General features: G+C 41.8%; 1 protein-coding gene across 1 annotated transcript in view; it reads right to left on the reverse strand.

Annotated features, from left to right (window-relative positions):
* Window positions 1-26,013, reverse strand: part of LOC117514799 (zinc finger protein 236-like) — a 240,910-nt gene extending 214,897 nt beyond the window's left edge. The window contains exons 1-4 of the mRNA XM_034175391.1: window positions 25,920-26,013; window positions 22,906-23,045; window positions 4,092-4,256; window positions 3,804-3,982 (exon numbers count right to left, since the gene is read on the reverse strand). Of these exons, the coding sequence (XP_034031282.1) occupies window positions 3,804-3,982; window positions 4,092-4,256; window positions 22,906-23,045; window positions 25,920-25,971 (536 nt within the window). The 5' untranslated portion in view covers window positions 25,972-26,013. The remainder of the gene's footprint in view (window positions 1-3,803; window positions 3,983-4,091; window positions 4,257-22,905; window positions 23,046-25,919) is intronic.
* Window positions 26,014-26,230: the final 217 nt, after the last annotated feature.

A 26,230-nucleotide genomic window follows, 5' to 3' on the forward strand; every position in this document is an offset into this window, starting at 1 on the left:
AATCATCTGTCTCTCACAGTTGAAGTGAACCTATGATAAAACTTACAGACCTCTACATTCATTGTAGGTGGAAAACTTGCAAAATTGACAGTGGATCAAATACTTATTTGCCTCACTGTATACACACACACACACACACACACACACATACACACACATACACACACACGCGTAGACCTGACACCCAACTTTCCCAGCATGACAAGTGACCTCCAGGGTTAAGCAGAGTCCTGCAACAACCAAATGTCTCAAAATGTTCTTCAGCTGAATAAAATACTGAAATTATCTTATTTGGGGAAAAATGAAGCGAGATTTAGGACAAACTTAAAAACTTAGATGCCTTAATTGACCAATATCAGTTTTAACAGTCATGTGAAACATTACATAAAGTTGGTTTTTGCTCTCAAAAACAGAAGCAAACATCAAGGTCTTACGACAAAACTGGATTTAAAAAGCAAATCACTGTGTTTGAGTTTCCAGCAGGGTTGATTACTGCAGTTTCACTTTTTACAGGTCGTCCAAAAAAGGGCATTAATCAGCTTTAGGTAATAATAATAATAAATAAATGCAGCTGCTACAGTTCCTACTAAACTTAGAAGCACTGACCACGTGACACCAACACTTAACATCTTGACACTGGCTTCCAGTAAGTCCCAGAATGGACTTTTAAAGCATTATTGCCTCTTTTTCCCCCTTTTTTATAAATCATTAAATGTGAAAGGACCAAATGACATCTCAGATATGTTTTGGCAGTACACACCTGCTCGACCGCTCGGATCACTGGAGGAAACTTTCTTGGTAATACCAACTCGTCAGAACCGATCAAGGCAAAATAACCTTTTAACTGCTGCAGTGCTGGAACCAAACCCCTGATGGCATCAAACAGCAGCTTCAAACCCACACTGAAGAGCCAACTGCTCTCAGAGACAGTCTGTTAACAGACTCTGTCTTCATTTCCTTTTTGATTTAGTTAATTAGGGTACATTTAGCATTCTTTTTGACTCCTACAGAACGCGCTCTTAGAATTAGATTTTTCTGTAAACTGTTATAATGCATATAATTAAAAAAAACAAAACAAAAACAAACAAACAAACAAAAAAGGAAATTAATTGCTAAAGTTTCAGCTCAACTTTGAAAGTCTTAGTTCCCCATGATTGAACACAAATTCATCATCATCTCATTAGTGGGCTAAACAGCAGATCAGTGGTTTCCATCTCACCCTGTCCTCTGTGTCTTCCTCTGTCTCACCGACCACTTGCATGTCCTCCATCAGCACATCCATAAACCTCCTCTTTGTCCTCCCTCTTCTCCTCCTGCCTGGTAGCTCCATCCTCAGCATCTTTCTCCCTATATACCCTGGGTCGCTCCTCTGCACATGTCCAAACCATCTCAATCTCACTGTCCCACCTGAGCTGTCCCTCTGGTATGTTCATTCTTCATCCTGTCCACCCTCGACACTCCAAAACAAAATCACAGCATCTTCAGCTCCGCCTCCTGTCTTTTTAGCGCTACTGTCTCTAAGCTGTACAACATAGCTGGTCTCACTACAGTCTTTAAGCTTTCCCTTTCACTTGTGCAGATACTCAATGGAAAATCACTCCTGCCACCTTTCTCCGCCCTGCATGCATTCTTTTCTTCACGTCTCCAACACACTCCATGACCCTGGATAGTTGATCCCAAGTATTTAAAGTCATCTACCTTCACCACCTCCACTATTCCACCATGCTCCACGTTTGTGAGTGACGTGGAGCACAAACAAACAAGTCTTGTGCCTACTGATTTTCATTCCCCTTCTCTCCCGAGCATACATTCACCTCTCCAGGCTAGACTCAATAAATTCAACATAATATTACTGACTGTCCACAATTAAGGGCAGCACAATACCAAGGGCAACACAATGGCTTAGTGGTTAACACTCTTGCCTCAGCAAAAAGGTCATGAAATCGCTTTCCATCTAGTCCGTTGTGTGTGGAGTTTGCATGTTCTGCCTGTGTTTGTGTGGGTTCCCTCTGGGTGCTCCAAAATTTAAATTTCAAATTTACTAATTCACGATAAAATCGTCTCAAGGCGCTTCACACAAAAAACAATGAAAAATTTAAAACACAATAAAAAAAACAATGACCATAAAAGAAAGACAACCATAAAAGAATACAAGAATAAAAACACTTCATAATACCAATGATAAAACAGAGAAAACAAATGAGTCTTTAAACGTGACTTAAAAATCTCCACAGTATCCGACTGCCGAATGTGTGCTGGGAGATCGTTCCACAGAGCTGGGGCATGGTAGGAGAAAGCGCTGTGACTGGCAGACTTTTTATTCACCCTGGGAACACACAGAAGTCCTGCACCCTGAGAACGCAGGGCCCGAGCTGGTACATAAGGGCTTACCAGGTCAGCCAGATAGGGAGGTGCAAGTCCATGAACAGTTTTATAAACTAATAACAGTACTTTAAAATCCGATCTTGCAGGAACAGGAAACCAGTGCAGGGACGCCAAAACGGGTTTAATGTGGTCAAACTTTCTGCTTTGTGTCAAGAGTCTGGCAGCAGCATTTTGAACCAGTTGAAGACCCCTAATCCTAGACTGTGGTAAGCCAGAAAACAGAGCATTACAATAGTCCAATCTAGAAGAGACAAATGCATGAATCAAAGTCTCAGCATCAGTCATAGACAGGATGGGACGAATCTTCGCTATATTTCACAAATGGAAGAAAGCAGTCCTCGTAATGTCTCTAATGTGGAGATCAAAGGACAACATAGGATCAAAAACTACTCCAAGGCTCCTCACTTTATCCATATGATGTATAACACACGGACCTAAGCTAAGTGCTAACTGATCAAATTTATGCAGATACCTCGCTGGACCAAGAACCATAACTTCAGTCTTATCAGAATTTAAAAGTAGGAAGTTATTAGACATCCAACTTCTTACTGATGCAAGGCAATCTTCCAAAGACTTTATGTGAGTGAGATTACCAGCAGTTATTGGCATGTACAATTGAGTGTCATCAGCATAGCAATGAAAGGAAAAACCAAAGCGCCGCAATATATTCCCAAGAGGTGCTACATAAAGGGAAAAAAGCAGGGGGCCTAAAACGGATCCCTGAGGAACCCCAACCTTAATTTCCTACAATCAGAGGAGATGCCATTACACAATACGCAGTAAGAGCGACTGGACAGGAGCTTCCTCCTACTTCCAAAGCCATGCAGGTTAGGTGAATTGGAAACTTTAAATTGTCTGTAGGTATACGTGCAGATGTGAATGTGTTTGTCCATCTATATGTGACCATGTGGCAGACTGGTGGCCTGTCCAGGATGTACCCTGCCTCATGCCCCATGGCTGCTTCTATAGGCTCCAGCCCCCTGTTAACTCTTGACTGGAGGAAGTGGGTATAGAAAATAAAAGAATGAATGTCCACAATCATATTCTTATTTTCTCAAATTGCAATGAATATATGCAAATGCATGTCTCCTGTGATCTGAAAAAGATGCTGTAAATCAGGACGCTCACTGCAGCATGCGAAGCCGTGCGAAGGAGCAGAGATGAGGCAAAACAATCATTTCATGTCTACCAGACTAAACAATGCCCCCATAATGCTGCCAGAAGGCCATGTGGGGTTTCATGGGTTTTTCAGCAATTTCTGAAGACTTGATCTTCAGAAAGCATGTTTTCAAAAAACAAGATGCAGGGTCTTGCAATCAGGACTGTCTTATATTCAGGCCGATGCAGTATTTATGCAAGTATTTTAATATGAAGCTGCTTTTTGCCTGATTTAATCAGGATCTGGCACCCAGTCTTACCTCATCTTGACGTGACACTTCATGTGTTCCTTGAGGTGTGCGGACATCTTGAACTCCTCGCCGCAGGTCTTGCAGGCGTACATTTTGACACCTGACAGCTCTTTACGGTGCTCCTCTAAATGGAGCGCCAGCTGACTCTGAATAATGAACTCATCTCCACATTCTGTACATATCAAATTCTGCAAAAGAGGCAGCAAAACAGGCGAAGGTGAGTGGAGACGGGAACAACGTCACTCTTAGAGGTCATGAGGTCACTGTCAGCTGGTCAGAGTACTGCACTTCACGAACCTCCTCCTTCTCGTGCATCATGATGTGGGCTTTGAGGCTGGCAACACGGGAGAACTTTTTATGGCACACAGGACAGGTGGGGTCAGAGGTTGTGTGCGTGGACTTGTGGAGTTTAAGGTTGAACTCCATGTTAAATGTCTGAGGACAGTGGTCACATCGATTAGGCTGCAAAGAGAAACAGAAGACAACAATGAAAGTACAAAATAAAGTACAACACAACATTTCTCATCATCTGACACCTTTATTGCAAAACAATATTTTTACGTTAGTTGTCACTTTGTTGGGAACATGGCACCAAATCACCACAAGGTCATTTTCAGTGTTGACCACGCAACAATATTCCAAGACACTTCACAGGGTTAGCGCCTCTTCAAAACAGTTTTTGTGCCCTCAAACGTCCAGGACAAACATCAGACCAGCGGCGACTGTCAGTGCAAAAATTAAAAAACAAAAAGGTGACTGCAATTTTGTGGCTCCCACTAAATTCTGAAACAAACAGAGACAAATTAGCCACCGGAATGTAACCCTGACCTCTGCCAAACACAGGTGAGCACTCTTTGGAGCATTCTGACAATTTAAGGACAGAACGTTTAATTCAGTACCCAGAGGACAATAATGAAAATAATAATTTGCTGGAGCTCGAGGAGAAACCATAAGTGAAAAGTGTATCGTGTTTGATGTCGTCCCTGTGTTGTTTTATCTGTAAAATAAGAGTGCCTCCTAGTGGGAGCGTGCCAAAAAAACCAAAAGCGCTCGCTTGTCTTTCATTATTTCACGCAGCTCACCACAAAATTACTTTTTACACAGCTTGATGTTTGAACGTATGTCAGTCACATGCCGATTATCTACATATTAAAAGTGTGCGTGAGTTTATAAAGTTTAATGTAAGCACATAATATAATTGTAAATACATTAGAGTTACATGCATGACACAAGTGAAAACACTTATTTCTGTTCTCAATTTAAAATCAAATGACAAAACAGAAGTAATAATAAAATAAATCAATAATACTGATAATAATAATAATACAAATAATGATAATATGAATAATAATACTATAATGATATATATAATAATAATATAATATATACGTATAATATAATAATATATATAATAATACTTGTATTAATGTGTGAATAAGATAATGACAACCTAAACAACTTATAAATACATTAAGACAGTAAATTAACATAAAATAAGTACACAGATGAAGCCGGTAGTGTGTTACTGACTCACTGTCATCCTACATACAGAGAATATCTCCGCTTCCTCTCTGTCTTTTCCACCAGCTTGTCGGCTTAAGACACTCTTTGGCTTCTTAAAAGTCTTCCTCACTACTTTTACCAGTTTGGCACCTTATGAGCCCTCATTAAGATCTCAGGTGCTTGCGGACAACTTTCATCTTACCAAGAGAAATTCTAAGAAATGTGTAAGAATTAGAGGAATTCTACAACCCCAATTCCAATTAAGTTGTGAAGTTGTGTAAAATGTAAATAAAAACAGAACACAATAATTTGCAAATCCTCTTCAACCTATATTCAACTGAATACAGCATAAAGACAAGATATTTAATGTTCAAACTGATAAACCTTATTTAGTTTTTGTGCAAATATTTGCTCATTTTTAAATGGATGCCTGCAACACGTTTCAAAAAAGCTGGGACGGTGGTATGTTTCCCACTGTGTTACATCACCTTTCCTTCTAACAACACTCAATAAGCGTTTGGGAACTGAGGACACTAATTGTTGAAGCTGTAGGTGGAATTCTTTCCCATTCTTGCTTGATGTACAACTTCAGTTGTTCAACAGTCCGGGGTCTCCGTTGTCGTATTTTTCGCTTCATAATGTGCCACACATTTTCAATGGGCGACAGGTCTGGACTGCAGGCAGGCCAGTCTAGTACCCGCACTCTTAATACGAAACCACGCTGTTGTAACACATGCAGAATGTGGCTTGGCATTATCTTGCTGAAATAAGTAGGGACGTCCCTGAAAAGACGTTGCTTGGATGGCAGCATGTGTTGCTCCAAAACCTGGATGTACCTTTCAGCATTGATGGTGCCATCACAGATGTGTAAGTTGTCCATGCCATTGGCACTAACACACCCCCATACCATCAGAGATGCTGGCTTTTGAACTTTGCACTGGTAACAATCTGGATGGTCTTTTTCCTCTTTTGTCCAGAGGACACAACGTCCATAATTTCCAAAAACAATTTGAAATGTGGACTCATCAGACCACAGCATACTTTTCCACTTTGCATCTGTCCATTTCAAATGAGCTCAGGCCCAGAGAAGGTGGCGGCGTTTCTGGATGTTGTTGATGTATGGCTTTCGCTTTGCATGGTAGAGTTTTAACTTGCACTTGTAGATGTAGCGACGAACTGTGTTAACTGACAATGGTTTTCTGAAGTGTTCCTGAGCCCACACGGTAAGATCCTTTACACAATGATGTTGGCTTTTAATGCAGTGCCGCCTGAGGGATCAAAGGTCACGGGCATTCAATGGTGGTTTTCAGCCTTGCCGCTTACGTGTAGAAAGTTCTCCAGATTCTCTGAATCTTCTGATCCCTAAATTCCTTGCAATTGAACATTGAGAAACATTGTTCTTAAACTGTTGGACTATTTTTTCACACATTTGTTCACAAAGTGGTGATCCTCACCCCATCTATGCTTGTGAACGGCTGAGCCTTTTAGGGATGCTCCTTTTATACCCAATCATGACACTCACTTGTTTCCAATTAGGTGCTCTTTGAGCATTCATCAACTTTCCCCGTTTTTTGTTGCCCCGTCCCAACTTTTTTGAAATGTGTTGCAGGAGGCATCCATTTCAAAATGAGCAAATATTTGCACAAAAACAAACTTTATCAGTTTAAACATTAAATATCTTGTCTTTGTGGTGTATTCAGTTGGAAAAAAAAAAAAAAAAAAAAAAAAAAAAAATATATATATATATATATATATATATATATATACACACACACACACACACATGGTTGGGAGGGTTACTTTAAAAATGTATTTCGATACAGTTACTAGCTACCTGTTGAAAAATGTAATCAGTAACGTAATCCAAGTACCATAATATTAAAGTAATGTAATTTGATTACTTTCAATTATGTGTGGATTACTCCAATATCAAATATACTAATACAGACAAAAGAAACTAAATATAAATAGTCTTGACCACATAGTACAGTTTATTAAGCAAAAATAAAACTGTTTCTTTTACATGGCATGCTCTGTTTTACTTCACATTATGAAATAAGAGCATCCACAATATTGTTTTAAACACACCCAGTGTTCACCTGCTAAATCTTCAACAAAAAATGCCAAACAAATGAAGGATAATGAAAGATGCAGATGCAGATGAATTTGTAATTAAAAGTGGCTTGCAGAACAATATACAAAACAAAAAAAAAGTCTACTACTTGTTCAGTAAATTTGCACCATGTTTAACATATCAGTCCACTTATTGAACTTTCAAAATAAGAACAAAAGCATAATGAAAACCATTAAGTAAATACTGTCAGTAAGGAGGCGTGGTCGCCATTTTAATTCTGGGCAAGTTAGTGATTTACGTGCATAGAAGTTAAGAAACAGGTGGAATATGCCGGAAAGCTGTGCATGTTAGCAAAGCCACAAACGGAGGAACAAGGGAGACAATATTTCCTTCCATAAGTAAGTGGTTTTGGTTCTTCTTGTCACTTTGTCCATGATATTTGGATGACAAACAGCTGATGTTTCCTGCTGTACCTGTGTCGCCTGATGACACGGACCATTAACTCTTCACTTATGTCTAGTTGATATTTTCCACTGCTAGACCAATGTCTAGTTAAAATACTTGTCGTTAGTGATTAAAATTGTTCGACAAGACTGGGGATTTTTTTTAATTTGCATCTTAAAATAATGAGATTATAATGACCCGCGCTGTGCCGCTCACAGTCACAGCCACACATAGAGATGTGTACCCACACCACTGACTTCATGAATGAAACTCGGTCAATAAAGGATAATTGTGTAAAAATATAATATGTATATAAATGTATTGTAATGGTTTTAGGAGCTGCGTTGAACAGCAGCTGCAGCAGGACGCCTCAGCTCAGCAGCTTGAACAGCGCAGATCCGTGTAACTTTCAACACTAATATTTGGGAATGTGTGTGTGTGTGTGTGTGTGTGTGTGTGTGTGTGTGTGTGTGTGTGTGTGTGTGTGTGTGTGTGTGTGTGTGTGTGTGTGTGTGTGTGTGTGTGTCAGAGTATGTTTAATGCTTTCCTGACATAATTTAATGTAATTTAATTTTACTGGCTCAATATCCAGGTCAAAATGGCATTTTTTAACATGTATTTTGCGAGCATTTTTCTGAGTATGTCCAGTCGCGGATCTCCATTGAAAATGTGTGGGCCGCTGAAGAGGAGGTACTGATGGCGCATCACCACCAGATGGCGCCCTGCTTGAAGTGCGGGCTTCAAGCACGAGAGGGCGTCATAGCAACCGGGAGTGACAGCTGTCACTCGTCATCAGTACCAGCTGTCACTCATCCACATCACATCACCACCACCATAAAGGCCGGACTGCAACTCCACCTCCCTGCCGAGAAATCAGCTACCAGAAGAGGTAATTTCTCTGCTAAACTTAACTCTGACTTATAGTCTGATACCTTTTTGCAGCCGTTTTCCTGTAGTGGTGCCTTATCTGTGGGATTGGCGTTTGGTGTGATCAGCGACGGCTTCGCTTCACACCCCAACCAGATAAGTGGTTAGACAGGAGCTGCACGAGTGTGTGATTGGAGGTGGAGGTGCTCCCTCCCAAAAGAACACAGACTGTGGGATTACTGAGTGTGCAAACTCACACTCATCTATACTGTTTCTGTTCTCTACCAGCAGTACCAGGTCTGACAGCTGGAGACGGTGGCCACCTGGGGATCCAGGACTTGGCGGCTCCGGTGTTCTTCAGATCCGTTGGCGGTGAGGGCCGTGTGGGATCTGGCTCGGTTCTGGACGGACGTCTCCTATCCTCAAGCCTGCCCACACGTCACTCAACATATAATTGTTTGTAGTATCAAAACTGTATTTGTCTGTATTCCGTTGTGCACTTCACAACATTAAATTGTTACTGTTTGGCTTATCCATTGCCCGTTCATTTAATGCCCCCTGTTGTGGGTCCGTGTTCCTACATCCTCACAACAGAAAATGCATTAACATCCGGGTACTTCATCAATATTCTGCCGGGTTAGGAGACGTCATGTCGCTGTTCATGAAGGGACGGTTTCATTTCAAAGAAAAAAATATATACAGATAATGTCGGGGGGGGGGGGGGGGGGCGGAAGGGGGGGAGCTTTTGAAAATTCAAGCTAAAAATTGGCCATTCTAGAGGTACCCAAAGGGGAAAAGCCAGGTATGACAGCCCAAGTCCCTTCATCAGGTCCAGAAGCCTGGGGAAGTTTGTTGAGTGGGCATTCTCATTCTGGGTTAGCCAGTACATGGCCCTCAGTGAGGCAGTCGGAGTCTGTGGACATTTTTAAGTCAAGACTTATTCTCTTTCTTATGAGTAGTTTTTATTTTGTTATGTTTTATTCTTTTACTTCTGTTTTTAATTAGGTATTTGAATTTTTTTATTTTTATTTATTTATTTTAATTTTTTATATTGAACTGTTCTGTGTGAGGCACCTTGAGACGGCTTTTGTTGTAATTTGGAGCTTTATAAGCTGATTAAATTGAAATTGAACAACATTTTATTGAGTCTTAAAGTAAATAAATATGAAATTGGTTACTGGATCCTTAAACTCTGGACATAATAAACTCTACATGGTGGATCCTTGATCTCTGGACATAAACAGAAATAAAATCTGTTAGTTTTTGTCAAAAGCATTTCCTTTCAGACATTATTATTGGCATGAATGTCTTTCCATATGAGCTGAGCTCTTGCAGATGTCCTGCAGGTCAGGCTTATAAAGAATGCAAGACGTTTTATTTGGGAGGAAAAAACGTTTTAGTCGATTGTAGTTTATTGTCTGTATTGCAACGTTTGTAAGAGGTGTCATTTTATTTAAAGCGGCGATTCGTTTTGACGTTATTAATTCCGAGCGGACTCTGTCTCAGCAAAGAGCCGCGCAGCATTTGAAGCTGTGACAAAACAGAGGACGATTCTCGTTTCTCGACTGCAACAAGACCAGAGTCCCAGTTAGTGACTTTAATCCACACAAAAGTGACTCATGATATTTTAATGGCTTTCAGAGGGGTGAAGAAGCGGACTTACCGCTTCTGAAGAGCAGCGAATCAAAGAGTCACGAGCCATTGAATCAAAGCATTGCTTCAATTCACACTTCAAACTGGAGTCGCTCTGCAGAAACGGTTGATTACAGACACTGTACTGAAAATCGTAACGGTCCAAAATTATAGCGTAACGGAAGTTTGCGCTAGCTGGAACCCTGGATAATATCATAAAGTGCATTAAAATTGTAATCCTGCGAAGTAATCCCATTTTTACTAAATATACCTGTAATCTGAATACGTCTTTTTTTCTGTAACTAGCGGAATACAGTTACGTTTTTTTTGTATTCTAATTACGTAACGCCGTTACATGTATTCTGTTACTCCCCGAGCCTGTATATATAAAAACAACACTAGGAGCTATTTTTAGCCTTAGGATGCTTCGTGGATATGGGCTCAGGTGTTTTGTCCTCCCAGCGAATGCCTTGTCTTTGGCAGGGATGATGAAGCCGTGTTCCATTTAGTTTTTTGATGTGCTGTTTGTCAAGGATTTGACATTCTACTGAGTAGAGCAGTGATGGCAAGACTGCTGCAATGTACAGTACACCTTGACTTTTGCTTTCCTCTTGAGGTCATGCTGAGACCAGAGTTGTCATTGACGGGTTGGAAAGCTTTGGTGGGTGCTTGCAGATGGCGATCAACTTCCAGGTTAGCTGAGTTTGTACTTGTAACTGAAGTGCCAATGTAGGTAAAGCACTCAGACTTAGTCAGGGCAGGTTCACTCATCAATACATCAGGACAATGTGTAGACCCATGGGGGGTGGTAGAGGAGTTCAGTCTTAGAGCCACTGATCTTGACGCCAAAGTGAGCAGCAGCCCCAGAAAAGTAGTCCACTCTCCTCTGACATCAACGAGACATTTTCATCCACACAAGTGCCGCTCACTGGATATCTTCTCTTTTTTGGACCATTCACTGTAAACCCTAGAGATGGTTGTGTGTGAAAATCCCAGTAGATCAGCAGTTTCTGAAATACTCAGACCAGCCGGTCTGGCAACAACAACCATGTCACATTCAAAGTCACTTAAATTGTCTTTCTTCCTCATTCTGATGCTCAGTTTGAACTTCAGCAAGTTGTCTTCTCCACGTCTGGATGCTTAAATGCATAGAGTTGCTGCCATGTGATTGGCTGATGAACTATTTGTGTTAACAAGCAATTGAAGAGGTGTACCTAATAAAGTGGCCGTGAGTGTATAGAGATAGACCATGACATATTCTATGAAACTTTCATTTGATTGTTGTTTGAATGTGCAACTGGAATGTTCAGTTATTTGCACATCTTTGGAGATCGACAGTCAACTTACAGCATCATGGACTCACATCTCAAAGAGGAAAGCACTGTCACGTACATGTTTGTCACGGTGCAGTCTGATTCCATCTGAATCAGAAGCTCAAAGCATTTTACAATGATGCCTCACACACACACACGCGCGCGCACGCACACACACACACACACACACACACACACACACACACACACACACACACACACACACACACACACACACACACACACACACACAAAACCAATAACTAAGTTACTAAGGCCCTTAGTAACTTTGTGACCTGATGGGGGTTTGAACAGACGATCCTTTGGTCTCAAGTCCACCACTTACCCAGCAGACGATCACATCTCCTTGATTTTAAATCACTTTGGTTACCTTTGGGCTGCTGAAAAGGGTATATAAATAAATGCTGATTGACTGACTGATTTCTGTACCAGCATCGGCAGCCATCTTTAATCTCAAGTGGTCAAACTGCTTTTTCAAAAACGTAATGTCGAAGGAATTTTACTGACAAATTTGGTACTTGTATCACCATTTGAAAGACTCGTTTGAAATATTCTGTTATCTGCTGTCAAGTCAAGTCTGGGAGCTGCAATTTGCCGCATCCACCACACCATAGAACCATGTCGGGTCCTGGGTGACAATCACCCTGACGAAAATTGGTCCATTCCCACATCTCGAAAATAACTATCTATCTGCTGTGGTCAGGTGACATGTAGACGTCCCCTCTGCCTTCTCCACCTACTGGGATCCTCAACACTCAGGCACCTGCATGCGGGATCACGTACAGAGAAACAGGTCACATGGCCAAAATGTCGTCACCGATGCTCCCTCACAACGCCAGTGATCCTCCTCATCCAAGACTCTCTTAGTAACCACTCCACTAGTACAAAGTCAAACGCCTCCATTCAGTGACCTCATGTCTGCATAAGCTCTTCTCAAGTGCCTCTCAAGAACCCAGAGACATTTATGTCACTGCTGAAATAAGTGAACGACTCTACAAGTTCAACTCTTTCACCACAAACAGGCACAATTCTGATGGCTGAGTCCAGGAAGCCGTTAAAAGCCTGAACCTTAGTCTTGGTCCAGGACAGTCTCAAACCCAGACACTCTGATTTCTCATTCAGCTTCTCAAGTGCTGCAGTCAGAGTATCTCCATTGATTCCACAAGGATCACAGCATCGCCTGTGAAGTCAAGGTCAGTAAGCTTTTCCTCGCCAACAAAAGCACCCGAGTCACTGGGTTCCACACCCTGACCCAACACCCAGTCCAGGCAGGAACAGTGTAGGAGCCAGAGGGCGGCCCTGGAAGTTGATGACTGAGGAGCGATGCTGAGTCTTATGTTTCAGTCTGTCAAAACATCTTTAAAAGCAAGACCAAACTGAACTGGTCAGTCACATGACATGAGCTCATATTTTCTATTCAAGCCTGAAAAAAAAAAAACACCCACGATCACAAAGAAACCAAATCTGTGAAATGACACACAAATGTTTTCTCACACGGCTTAATACTGTGATTCTCTGTCTGACGGTGAAAGAGCAAATAGAACTGAAGTGGGGAGAAAGGCAAAATGTGGCAGCGGCTAAATTTGGCAGATGAAAAGGTGAGAAACAGAACAATTACATACAGATTTACTGACTTTTAAAGGGCAGAGGCAGAGGGAGCGAGATTACAGGAGAAATATGTAATTTCTCACAAAATAAAAGGTCCCAGCTTGGCGCGGGTGTACGCCGCGCACACACACATTTAACACTGCGATGTACGAGTATGACAGTCATTTAAAGACACAGGAGGACAGATGGAGACCGGTAACACGGACAATTCTAATCAAGCCTCGGTGAGAACAGTGACGTCATTTCACTATGGTTTACTGACGTCCAGGGTTCCTACAGGCCTAGTTCAAAAATAATGAAGCCTAACTGCTGATTTGCATTGCATTTGTCATGAACAAGCCATTATTTTATTTAGCACCATCCAGATTTATCTGTGAGTTGCCTATAGTCTCTTTGACAGGTATTGAAAATTTCATGGAAAATTCCACATGGTTCCAGAGATATGCATGAAATTTACCCCAAAATATCAATTCCCCCCAAAATCATTTAAAGCTGAATGTTAAAGAAATAACCTTGTATTTTGTCAGTGTGTTTGTTTGTGCTTCATACAAACACACAGTAATACGTTTTTGTAAAGGTAGAAATGTCATTTCCTAGAAAAAACATCATGTTTCTAAAGCAAGGTAAAACTGTCGCAAGCGTAACGCTGAGAATAAGTCCTTGATTTATTTGTGTCAAAACCTTAGCTATATCTCCTACTCTGTTTCAATAGAATAATTATATTACTTGTTCAATAATACCAGGAACTAATGGACAGAATTTCTTTGTTTCAGGCTTCTGCAGACTAAAGAAGATACCTCCAACTGTTGTCCCAAGCATTACGCTCTAGCACATTATAGTATATAGCCATCCATTCCATCAATCCATTTTCTTCCGCTTTATCCGGAGTTGGGTCGCGGGGGCAACAGCTCAAGCAAAGCCACCCAGACCTTCCGATCCACACACACCTCCCCCAGCTCCTCCGGGGGAACCCCAAGGCATTCCCAAGCCAGCCGAGAGACGTAGTCCCTCCAGCATGTCCTGGGTCTTTCCCAGGGCCTCCTCCCGATGGGACATGCCCAGAACACCTCTCCTGCGAGGCATCCAGGGGGCATCCGAAAACGATGCCCCCTGATATATCAGTGCATATATAGTATATGTGCACTGATAATTTCTAGCAATGACTGAACCGAGACAAACAGAAATATTGAAACTCTGATATATAACCATCCCTAAAATGATAACATTTCACAAAAAAGACCACTTTTAAATTTTGATGGTTATTTCACACTTTGTCTTCATTATTGAACTACTGTAGGCCTACAGCTTAAAGCACAGATACAGTAGATTTAAGACTTTTTTTTTTATTTCAGCCTAAATTAAATTTAACACCAACATCACCAAGGTTACATCCAGTTTGTTGAAAGTGTCTCTGCTTTAAAGGTAGTGTCTCAGTGGGCTGTGACAGAGTGCAAACAGCATTCCAGAGGGAATTAGGGAATTTACAAACACTCTTTTATATTGTTGTTGGCAGTTTCCTCGCTTGCGAGGATAGTGGGAAGGCCTTTTTTTTTTTAGTTTATTTTCTACAAGCCCTCTCGTGGCTGAAAAGTCCGATGCGGGATGCACAAGACCTGTTACACTTGTGGCAAATGAACACTTGAGTAGGCTGGGCTTGTGCTGCTGCCCGCTCTTTCTGTCTTTGACACTTCTGGCGTGAGGCCTCACTTCTTTCTGCCTCAAATTTCAGGCTGGCCGATTTGATGCTGGAACGCCAGCTGAGTCTATCTGTAGCTAGATGCTGCCATGACTGATGCTGAATGCCTGCAAGGGAGAGCTGTTTCTTCAGCTGGTCCTTATAGCGGTTTTTGGGGGCCCCTTGGTTTCATCTCCCTTCCTTGAGCTCGCCAAAGAGAATTAATTTCGGCATGTGTGTATCGTCCATCCTGGCTACGTGGCCTGCCCAACGAAGCTGTTGTTTGAGTATAATAGACTCCATGCTGGGCAATTTGGCTCTGGTAAGGATGTCCTCATTTGAGACGTAGTCCTGCCACTTGATCCCGAAGATGTTTCGGAGACAACGCTGATGAAAGTGTTCCAGTAATCTGATCTGCTGGTGATACAGAACCCAGGTTTCAGCTCCATACAGGAGGGTAGGGACCACAATGGCTCTGTAGACCTGCACTTTTGTGGAAAGGCGCAGTGCATGATTCTGCCAGACTTTCTTTGAGAGTCGACCAAAAGAACTGCTGGCCTTGGCAAGGCGACTGTCTAGGTCCTTGGCAACAGATGCGTCGTTTGAGATAACACTACTGAGATACGTGAAGTGCTCTACTGCATTCAGGCTGGTACCCTCAATGTTGATTTGGGGTGGGGTATATGCTGTATGGGGGACCGGTTGATATAGCACTTCAGTCTTTCTCAGGCTGATGGTGAGGCCGAAGGCTCTTGCTGCTTCAGCAAAACAGTTGACAATGTGCTGCAAGGCTTGCTCCGTATGGGCGACGAGGGCGCAGTCATCTGCGAAGAGCAGCTCCATGATTAGCTGTTCTGTGATCTTAGTGTGGGACAGAAGGCACCGCAAGTTAAACAGACTTCCGTCGGTTCTGAAGCGGATATAGATGCCGTCTGTCAAGTCTTCTTTGGCCTCACGAAGCATCATGCTGAAGAAGATGGAGAACAGAATGGGCGCGAGGATGCAACCTTGTCGCCATTTGAGATGCGGAAGCTGCCGGACAGAGTCCTGTTGTACTTCACTTGTCCCATCTGGCCTTCATGCAGCTGGCGGATGATGGTGAGGAGCTTTGGAGGGCAGCCAAGGCGTGCAAGAATCTTCCACATCCCTCACGACTGACTGTGTCAAAAGCCTTGGTTAGGTCTATGAAGGCTGCATAAAGGGCCATGTTCTGTTCTCTGCACTTCTCCTGGATCTGTCTCAGGACGAAGATCATGTCGGTGGTTCCCCTGTTGGCCCGAAATCCGCACTGACTCTCAGGAGTATTTTCATGCGCTATGGTAGGGGTAAGCCTGTTGGGCAGCACTCGAGCCAAAATCTTACCTGCTATTGAGAGGAGAGTGATGCCCCGGTAATTAGAACAGTCGGACTTGTCACCCTTGTTCTTGTACAGGGAGACAATGACCGCATCCCGAAGGTCATGTGGAACCATTTCCTTTTCCCAGCAACTGGAGAAGAGAATCTGAAGCTTGTCGAGGACTGCCTCACCTCCATTTTGGTACACCTCTGCTGGGATGCCATCTATGCCAGGAGACTTCCCTGGATTCAGCTGCGTGGTGGCCTTTCGGATCTCTTCAAGTGTTGGGGGGTCATCAAGTTCCCATTTCACCTCCACCTGGGGAGTCTTCTTGATTGATGACTCTTGCACAGTGCGCTTGTCACTGAAGAGGTTTTCAAAGTGTTCTGACCAACGCTGCATAATGGTTTCCTTGTCCGTCAGAAGGGTGGAGCCGTCTGAGGAGCGCAGGGGTGCTTGCACTTGATGTGCTGGCCCATGGATGATCTTAAGGGCTTCATAAAAGGAGCGCATGTCTCCGGCATCGGCATGTTGTTGTGTCTTCTCCGCAAAAGCTAGCCACCAGTCGTTCTGCAGTATGCGGAGCTTGCTTTGCAGTGTGGAGCAGGCATTTCAGTAAGCTGTCTTGGCAGAGTGGTCATCAGGTTTAGCTAAAAAAGTCTTGTGGCAAGCACGTTTGTTTTCTAATAGTTCCTGGATCTGTGCATCAGACTCATCAAACCAGTCTTTATTTTTCCTGGCTGAGAAGCCCACTACTTCTGCTGCTGTCTCCTGAAGGATGGTCTTTAATCTCATCCACTCTTGTTCAGGGTCGTCAGGCAGGCCTTCTTCTCCACCCAGTCTCTCCTCTAGTTTGGCCTGGAACTCCATTTTTGTGTCTATGTCTTGCAGCTTGTGGACTTGTAGCTTCTTAAACTGTGGGCCTTTCTTCTTAGGAGGGGGCTTGAAAGTGAAAGCAATCTTGGAACGGACCAAGCGATGATCCGTATAGCAATCCGCGCTAGGCATCACCCTGGTATGTAGTACGTCTCTTCTATCACGCTGTCGCGTCAGAACATAGTCCAGAAGGTGCCAGTGTTTGGAGCGTGGGTGTCTCCAGGTTGCTTTGAATCTCTCTTTCTGTTGGAACAGGCTGTTGGTGATCATCAAGTCATGTGCAGAGCAGAACTCCAGCAGCAGGCGGCCACTGTCGTTACAGTTGCCTATGCCATGTTTCCCTAGCACGTCCTTCCATACATCAGAGTCGCGGCCCACTCTGGCGTTGAAATCTCCCATGATGAGGAGCTTGTCCTGGGTGTCGACGCGCTGTAGAAGGTTGTGCAGATCGCTATAGAAAGCCTCCTTAACTCCGATGTCGGCCTGCATGGTTGGGGCATACACACTAACAATACTGGCAAAATCCTTGTTGTTGATGGGGAGCCGGAGTGACATGAGTCAGTCAGAATGTCCAACTGGCAAACTGTGTAACCTATGTGCTATGGCGCTCTTAATCATGAACCCGACCCCTGAGAGTCGATGATCTTCTTTAGCCTTCCCTGACCAGAACAGTGTGTAGCCTGTACCTTCCTCGGTGAGTGACCCTTGGTCTGCAAAGCGCACCTCGCTGAGTGCAGCAATGTCTATGTCAAGCCTTGCTAGCTCTTTGGCGACTAAGGCTGAGCGTCTTTGAGGACGATCGCTATTGTCTGAGTCCATCATTGTGCGTACATTCCAGCATGTGATTTACATGTTCTTTGTTTTTCTTTTCGCACCGCCTGTAGTGATGCCCGTTGGCAGCGGTGAGCCAACCGGGTCTAGTGAGACAAGCCATGTTTAGACCACCTTTTCTAGGTCTGTCTCCATGTGGAGCAAGCAGGGCTATCCATAAACAGGGCTGCTTGGTCACCCAGGGCCCTGCCGGATGATGCTGTTGTCTCGGGTCAGCAATCAAACGATCATAGCTCCTGAGCCGCCTGCATGCAGGATCGAGACTGCAGCTCCCAGTGCCATCATGCACCTGATGTTTTCGCCTCTTCCCATCGCTGCAGGGCTTTCCTTCCCGCCTGCGCTCGTTGCTTAAAGTGGGGATCAGCTTGCGCACACCAATTCCACTCTTTAGGTAAGGTGGCACTCCACAGTGGCACAGACAAGCTGAGACGGCTGTGGTGACCACCAGGCTGTAGGTTTTACATCAGAGTGACCTTCTCCTAGCCTCTGGCTAAAGAACCTTCCTCGGAGGCACGGGGGCAGTAACCCAGGCTGGGGGTTTAACATCAGGGTTTTCCTTCCCCTAATTGGACCGCCTTATCAGGGCTAATGAGTCCCATCTACCCACTGCTATAACCCAGTCAGTTGGGAGGCTTGTGATGGCAGGCGCACCTAGATCCCGTATAGGTCATGGACCTATCACTGCCATACTTGAATAAACAATATCTGTGTTGTAAAACAACAACAACAAAAACACAAAGCCAACCTAATCAAAACCAAAGTGAGTGCAGCTCCAGGAAAACCTACCTGAAACAATCTAAAACTGACTGAAAATAAATCTGATTCAATCTAAACTGAAAACAATTCATCTAGCACAACGTAACTATAGCTTGTAAGCTATCAAACGGAATATCAAATCAAATTTATTTATTTATTTATTTATGTATATAGCGCCAAGTCACAACAAACAGTCGCCCCAAGGTGCTTTATATTGTAAGGCAAGAGCCATACAACAATTACAGAAAAACAGAAAAACCCCAACGGTCAAAATGACCCCCCTGTGAGCAAGCACTTGGCGACAGTGGGAAGGAAAAACTCCCTTTTAACAGGAAGAAACCTCCAGCAGAACCAGGCTCAGGGAGGGGCAGTCTTCTGCTGGGTCTGGTTGGGGCTGAGGGAATATAAAGCTAACCAAATCTAAATGCATTTAAAACAATCACAGTCGAAACCTTTATCACTATGAAAACAGATAAGTGTGTATAAAGCTAACTGAATCTGAAAGTAACTGAAAAACAGGTAACTGAACATAAATTAATGCAAAGATATGCAAAATGAATATAAAGCTAGCAATCTAAAATGTACTTAAAATCACACTATCTGAATCTAAAAATGTATTTATCACTATGAACATAATTTCATGCAAAGCAATAGCTAAATGGATATAAAGCTAACAAAGTAAAATTGTAAAATTGACATAAAATAACACTATCTGAATCTAAAAATGTATTTATTACTATGAAAACAGTTAAGTGTATATAAAGCTAACTGAAAAACAGCTAACTGAACATAAATTCATGCAAAGCTATGCAAATAGCTAAATGAATATACAGATATCAATCTAAAATTTACTTAAAATAACACTATCTGAATCTAAAAATGTATTTATCGCTATGAAAACAGTTAAATGTATATAAAGCTAACTGAAAAACAGCTAACTGAACATATAAATTCATGCAAAGCTATGCAATAGCTAAATGAATATAAAGATATCAATCTAAAATTTACTTAAAATAACACTATCTGAATCTAAAAATGTATTTATCACTATGAAAACAGTTAAATGTATATAAAGCTAACTGAAAAACAGCTAACTGAACATAGAAATTCATGCAAAGCTATGCAAAGAGAGAGTTAGAGAAGTAGAAAAAATCATACTTACTTACATGATACTTTATTTATACTTTACATGATACATAATTACGTACATGATGATACAGCTACTATGATACAGCTAACGATAATTCAGGTACTTTTATTTTATATGATAGGAGAGGAACAGCACTTCTGAAAGTGTCTGAGCAAGTTCAGCAGACAGGCAGCAAGTAGGGACAAGTCCTCTACAGTGGTGGAGAAGGCATGCAATCTGGATTTGTTCTGTCTTTGGTGGTTTTTGAGGACCACAATTAAGTTTAATGCTTTACTGTGTTATCTTCTGTGATTTTATATTCTGTCTTGCCAAGATGCAGCGGGCTGTCACTCTGGTCATCATTCTGCAAGTCAGTGAGTCACCACACAAAACATCCACTTTTTTTTATTTTATCTCCTCCACTAGATTGTTTTTTTTTTTTTTACAGGGCTTTGCCTTCTGTGGATACAGCCTCTTTTCACATAATAACAGCATCATAGCAGCCCACAGCCACCCTAAGCACTTCGTTTGCATGTGTGATTCCAGGCCAAAATTGTCACTAATTTATGTCTCCGAAGACTCGCCAACAGTCACAGCCCAATGAGATACTACCATAAGAGTTCCGGCAACAAACAAAAGAGGTTTGTTGGTTCTGTTATCTCGCTTTACATGGCATCACAAAAGGCTTCCACTGATTTATAAAAAAATTAAATTAAAAAATATATATATTGTAATTAATTTTTGATGTTTTTAACTGCATATTCAGAAGAAGAAAACATGAATACAATGCTACTGTTCATGTCTTGACATTTTGAAAACTTCTGAAAGACTGATTTTAATATCAATTAAGGCCTTACTTTCAGATCAACAAAATTCAAAGCCTTTTAAGACTTTTTAGGCATCCATGGGAACCCTGGATCTCATGATGACATCACTTACACCATGGAATGAAAAATGATTAGCTGAGCAATACCAATGTAGGCATCCTGAAAAAATGTGTTTTTCTGAAGAGAATTTTGATGACTGACCGGTCTGCTCCAAAAGCTCAAGGACAAAGAATAATCAGACCAATTTGTTTTGTGCAGACAGATATGAGTGACTGCAATACCCTACTGCACCACCGGCACGTCAACTAAATTAACTTTTATATATATATATATATATATATATATATATATATATATATATATATATATACACTCAACAAAAATATAAACGCAACACTTTTGGTTTTGCTCCCATTTTGTATGAGATGAACTCAAAGATCCAAAACTTTTTCCACATACACAATATCACCATTTCCCTCAAATATTGTTCACAAACCAGTCTAAATCTGTGATAGTGAGCACTTCTCCTTTGCTGAGGTAATCCATCCCACCTCACAGGTGTGCCATACCAAGATGCTGATTAGACACCATGATTAGTGCACAGGTGTGCCTTAGACTGCCCACAATAAAAGGCCACTCTGAAGGTGCAGTTTTATCACACAGCACAATGCCACAGATGTCGCAAGATTTGAGGGAGCGTGCAATTGGCATGCTGACAGCAGGAATGTCAACCAGAGCTGTTGCTCGTGTATTGAATGTTCATTTCTCTACCATAAGCCGTCTCCAAAGGTGTTTCAGAGAATTTGGCAGTACATCCAACCAGTCTCACAACCGCAGACCACGTGTAACCACACCAGCCCAGGACCACCACATCCGGCATGTTCACCTCCAAGATCGTCTGAGACCAGCCACTCGGACAGCTGCTGAAACAATCGGTTTGCATAACCAAAGAATTTCTGCACAAACTGTCAGAAACCGTCTCAGGGAAGCTCATCTGCATGCTCGTCGTCCTTATCAGGGTCTCGACCTGACTCCAGTTCGTCGTCGCAACTTCGCACAGCCATTGAAGAGGAGTGGACCAACATTCCACAGGCCACAATTGACAACCTAATCAACTCTATGCGAAGGAGATGTGTTGCACTGCATGAGGCAAATGGTGGTCACACCAGATACTGACTGGTATCCCCCCCAATAAAACAAAACTGCACCTTTCAGAGTGGCCTTTTATTGTGGGCAGTCTAAGGCACACCTGTGCACTAATCATGGTGTCTAATCAGCATCTTGATATGGCACACCTGTGAGGTGGGATGGATTATCTCAGCAAAGGAGAAGTGCTCACTATCACAGATTTAGACTGGTTTGTGAACAATATTTGAGGGAAATGGTGATATTGTGTATGTGGAAAAAGTTTTGGATCTTTGAGTTCATCTCATACAAAATGGGAGCAAAACCAAAAGTGTTGCGTTTATATTTTTGTTGAGTATATATATACACACACACATACATACACTGTAGCCCTACTGCTTTGCTCTTTCCATTGATTTTCAAGGGTGTAAGTGGTCCGGCGAATGGACAGTAGTTGTTGGGGACAGTATTGGGATCGACTTTATTGGGAACTGACTGACACGTTCAGTAATACTTGATTCCTATTTTCCCTTACTTCAGCAAGTTCAGGTTCTTCATCAAATGCTCGTATTTAAATTTCGAAGAGCACGGGCAGCACGGTGGCTTAGTGTTTAGCAAGAAGGTCATGGGTTTGATTTCCACCTGTGTCCTTTCTGTGTGGAGTTTGCGTGTTCTCCCAGTGTTTGCATGGGTTTTCTCTGGGGGCTTCGGCTTCCCCCCACATCCAAAGACACGCAGGTTAGGTGGATTGGAAACCTTAAATTGTCCATAGGTGTGCATGTGGGTGTGACTGTGTTTGTCTATATGTGGCCTTGCAACAGACTGGCATCCTGTCCAGGGTGAACCCTGCCTCACACTCTATGACTGCTGGGATAGCAGCCACCCCCCCCGCAACCCTTAATTAGACTATGCTGTTGAAGATGAGTGTGTGTGTGTGTGTGTGTGTGTGTGTGTGTGTGTGTGTGTGTGTGTGTGTGTGTGTGTGTGTGTGTGTGTGTGTGTGTGTGTGTGTGTGAGAGAGCATAGTGCACTTTGTTCTACAATCAGCTGTTTTGTAAAACACATGAGATTTACGAGCACTGAGTGGGACTTGCCTTATCATTGGACTCGTGCTCACGATGATGTCTCTGCAGCTGGCTCTCAGTGGTAAAGACCTGGGAGCATATTGTGCATTTCTTCTCAGCGAGCTCTCCATCACTTAAACTGTCAGCCTTTTGTTCGCTGGGCTCCGTATCTAATGAGACATACAACAGAGAGCATGCTAATACACTTAAAGGGCTAAGATGCTTAATTATGACATGATGAGATATACCCGCCACTCACTGCCTGAATTAATGCAGTAATCAGAAACTTTATTTAAAAGAAAAATCCACCACAGGCAGTTAAAAAAAAGAAACCCTACAAAATACAGATTGTCTTTAACATGGTGCTGAACAGCAGAGGCCATAGAGTGCCCAGAAAAAAATACAAATACTGCTGAGCTTTTATATGGATTTAATTTTATTCATAACACCAAAGTCCAAAAAATTGTTCATTCTTTTTCTTAAATTCTTAAATCTCAAAATAAAAATAAAAAAATTCTAAATGACTGAAATTTAGATCTTGTGGATCTGTGCAGGTGTTTTCTATTTACCATGTTACTTCTAGATTCTAGAAGAAAAAACTGTACTTTTTGGAGTACTTATTTGCACAAGTTTTTTTAAACAATTATATTTTCTCTGAAATAAAGAATTGTTTTCAAGAAGAAGTCAGTCCTATATCGGTTTTGAGGCCCATATGTGCTGATGTTTTTCCCCGGATTCTATAGCATGAAGCGGATCTGCAAATACCCCTGGATGGAACAGCAGGCCGTAACAGGATACTTCACCAGCCAAGACAGGTAACCATTTACAACTTGGTAGACTAAGACAACACTGATGAAATGCCTTGTCCAAGGACATAAAATGGTAACGATTTCGGGAATCCAACCTGGGTCAACATATTGACCTAACACTGACATTACATAAGTAACAGAAAACCAATTTTTTAGCTTTTATTTGCTTCCCAGTATGACAGAATTATTGGTGCCTGAGGAATTATTGGTGCCTGAGTTATGGATAATATTTGTTTGGGTTGAAGATGTGGCAATTTCAAAATAAAGCAACGACCCATTCCAAAGACAAATGCATGTAATTTTGTCACTTTTCAAAGGGGTCAATAAAGTCAATTTAATGTACAATGGCTCATTTCAGGTCAGCTTGGTGTATAAATCTCATTGTTCCAGGACACAATATCTGTCAGCCGGCTGATAGAAGCAAGTGAGAACCGGCTGATTTCAAAAGAATAGCATACAACCCGAGTGTGTTTTCACCAAACGGCCAGTCACCGAAGTACGAATTCTTGCCTTCGGATTGGCCACTTCGCCAAAGTGATGTGGTGCCAACCTTGAGAATTGGCAATGAAAATAATTATTTGCAACCTGCTAAAATATGTTAGGATTTTATTTCCTGTCTTTGAGCCTCAGGATGAGACAAAAAGCTATGAAACTCTTCTTGCCTTTTTTTAATATGTATATTTTGGGATTTTTAAAATGGTAAATTATGATAAATTGCTAAGTTGAAAGTTACTGATTGAATTTATGGTGAAAAGATACAGATAAATTAACTAAAGGATAATAAACTAATATGAAAATAATCCATTTAAAAATAGATTCATTATTTGGAGCAAGAATATATTTAGTTATCTGAAACAAGTCTGAAACGCTAACCGCTAATAATCCATTTCTTAAATACAGGAGAAAACATGGTCATTTTTTGTTTTGTTTATTTATCCAATAATGAATCATACAAAACATATGACATAAAAAAAAAAAACAGGATAACACATGAAAGAGCAAAAAACACTTATTTCTAATGTGCTCTTTAGTAAAATAATTTTAAAAATACAATAAATAAATACTAGATAAAATATGTACAAAAGTCAGAGAGTTAAAACATTTACAGAATAACATAAATGGTTCCATGACAAAATCCCAACCCCTTATTACAAAAGTGGACAAAATCACAGTCTCATGAATAAATATAAAACATATATGTATCAATATAAAATAATAACACATATATACATTCTAAATATTTTTATTTATACTTCATCACACATTTAATTACTTTTTTTCACACTTTCAAATAGAATATCACAGTTACTTTAAACAACTATGATGTCACCTCAACACAATACTCAATACTTTGAAAAAGATGAAACCTCTTAAGTAAAATGAGACTGGAATTTGTCACGTAATAAGGGGTTGGAATTTTGTCCTGTCTCCAAATGAAAAGTACTAAACCAGGTTAAAATAAGCTAAAAGTATATAGGACTTGATTCTTCTTGTATAAAGTAATTTAAAAGGTTTTAAATTATGTTTAATCAAAACATTTGGCATGTTTTTTCTTGATAACCGACTGAAACATTTGTCAAAAGTTGGCTTTATTGTCGTGCAGTTAACCCTTTAAACACTAAAATTAAACAAATTAGATCAACCATTTGCTGTAGTTATCAGCTATGTTTCACGTCCATCTGTGGGGTCGCTGTGTTCAAAACAACTACCGTTTAATTTAAAGATTATCGAACCGAAATTTTTTTTTCTTAAACAGCTTTATCTACTTTTATTTGGTGGATGTGGTAACTTGTGTGACAGAGAACCGATCCAAAATCTGCGGCGCAGCACAAATCAAAACATTTACAGCGCGTTAGCCGCCAGCTAATGGTAGCACAGCCAGCTAGTTAGCACAACAACAAGCTAACATGGTACGACTGGTTAAAAAAGCCAATCTAAAGCGGCAGAAAAGCGGAGTTTGGGATCGGTCCCGGCGGCGCAGCAGCTCCTTCCCTCACGGACACCGAACTAGACTGGAAGCCAAAAAGAAGAGCCGCTGAAACCTTATTAATATCATTCCGCCTTACTCGCTGCGTCGCCGCACAAAGCAAAGCCGCGATACTATATCCGGGGACTATATACACTCCAATCAACTCTTATTATGTCCAGCGCAGGACGGCTTTGACCCCGTTGACCCTGTTTTCTGGGTACCCCGTAGTCTGGATTTTTTATTCGTTGCGTTTTGGTGCTTGTTACCTGTTCCGTCGCTGCTTTTAACTCTCAGTTTGCGAGGCCGGCCCCGCGGCATAGTTCCAGCAGGGCGGGTGTGCTGTGGTAAACGGTGTGCCTTTGAAAATGGCGTCGCGGTCATCAGAACCGAGCGGCCACCAACACTCACGGGCTGCGTGGAGGAGGGCGACATCTACCGGCCGCCCTTCGGGAACACACGTTACGAGTGGAGGGCAAAACAGCGCTGCACTTCTCCACATTTTTAAATGTCACAGCCTTAATCCAAAATGGATGAAATTGATTTTTTTTCCTCAAAATTCTACACACAATACCCCATA

The sequence above is a fragment of the Thalassophryne amazonica genome, chromosome 7, assembly GCF_902500255.1.
Source record: "Thalassophryne amazonica chromosome 7, fThaAma1.1, whole genome shotgun sequence".
Classification (NCBI taxonomy): Eukaryota; Metazoa; Chordata; class Actinopteri; order Batrachoidiformes; family Batrachoididae; genus Thalassophryne; species Thalassophryne amazonica.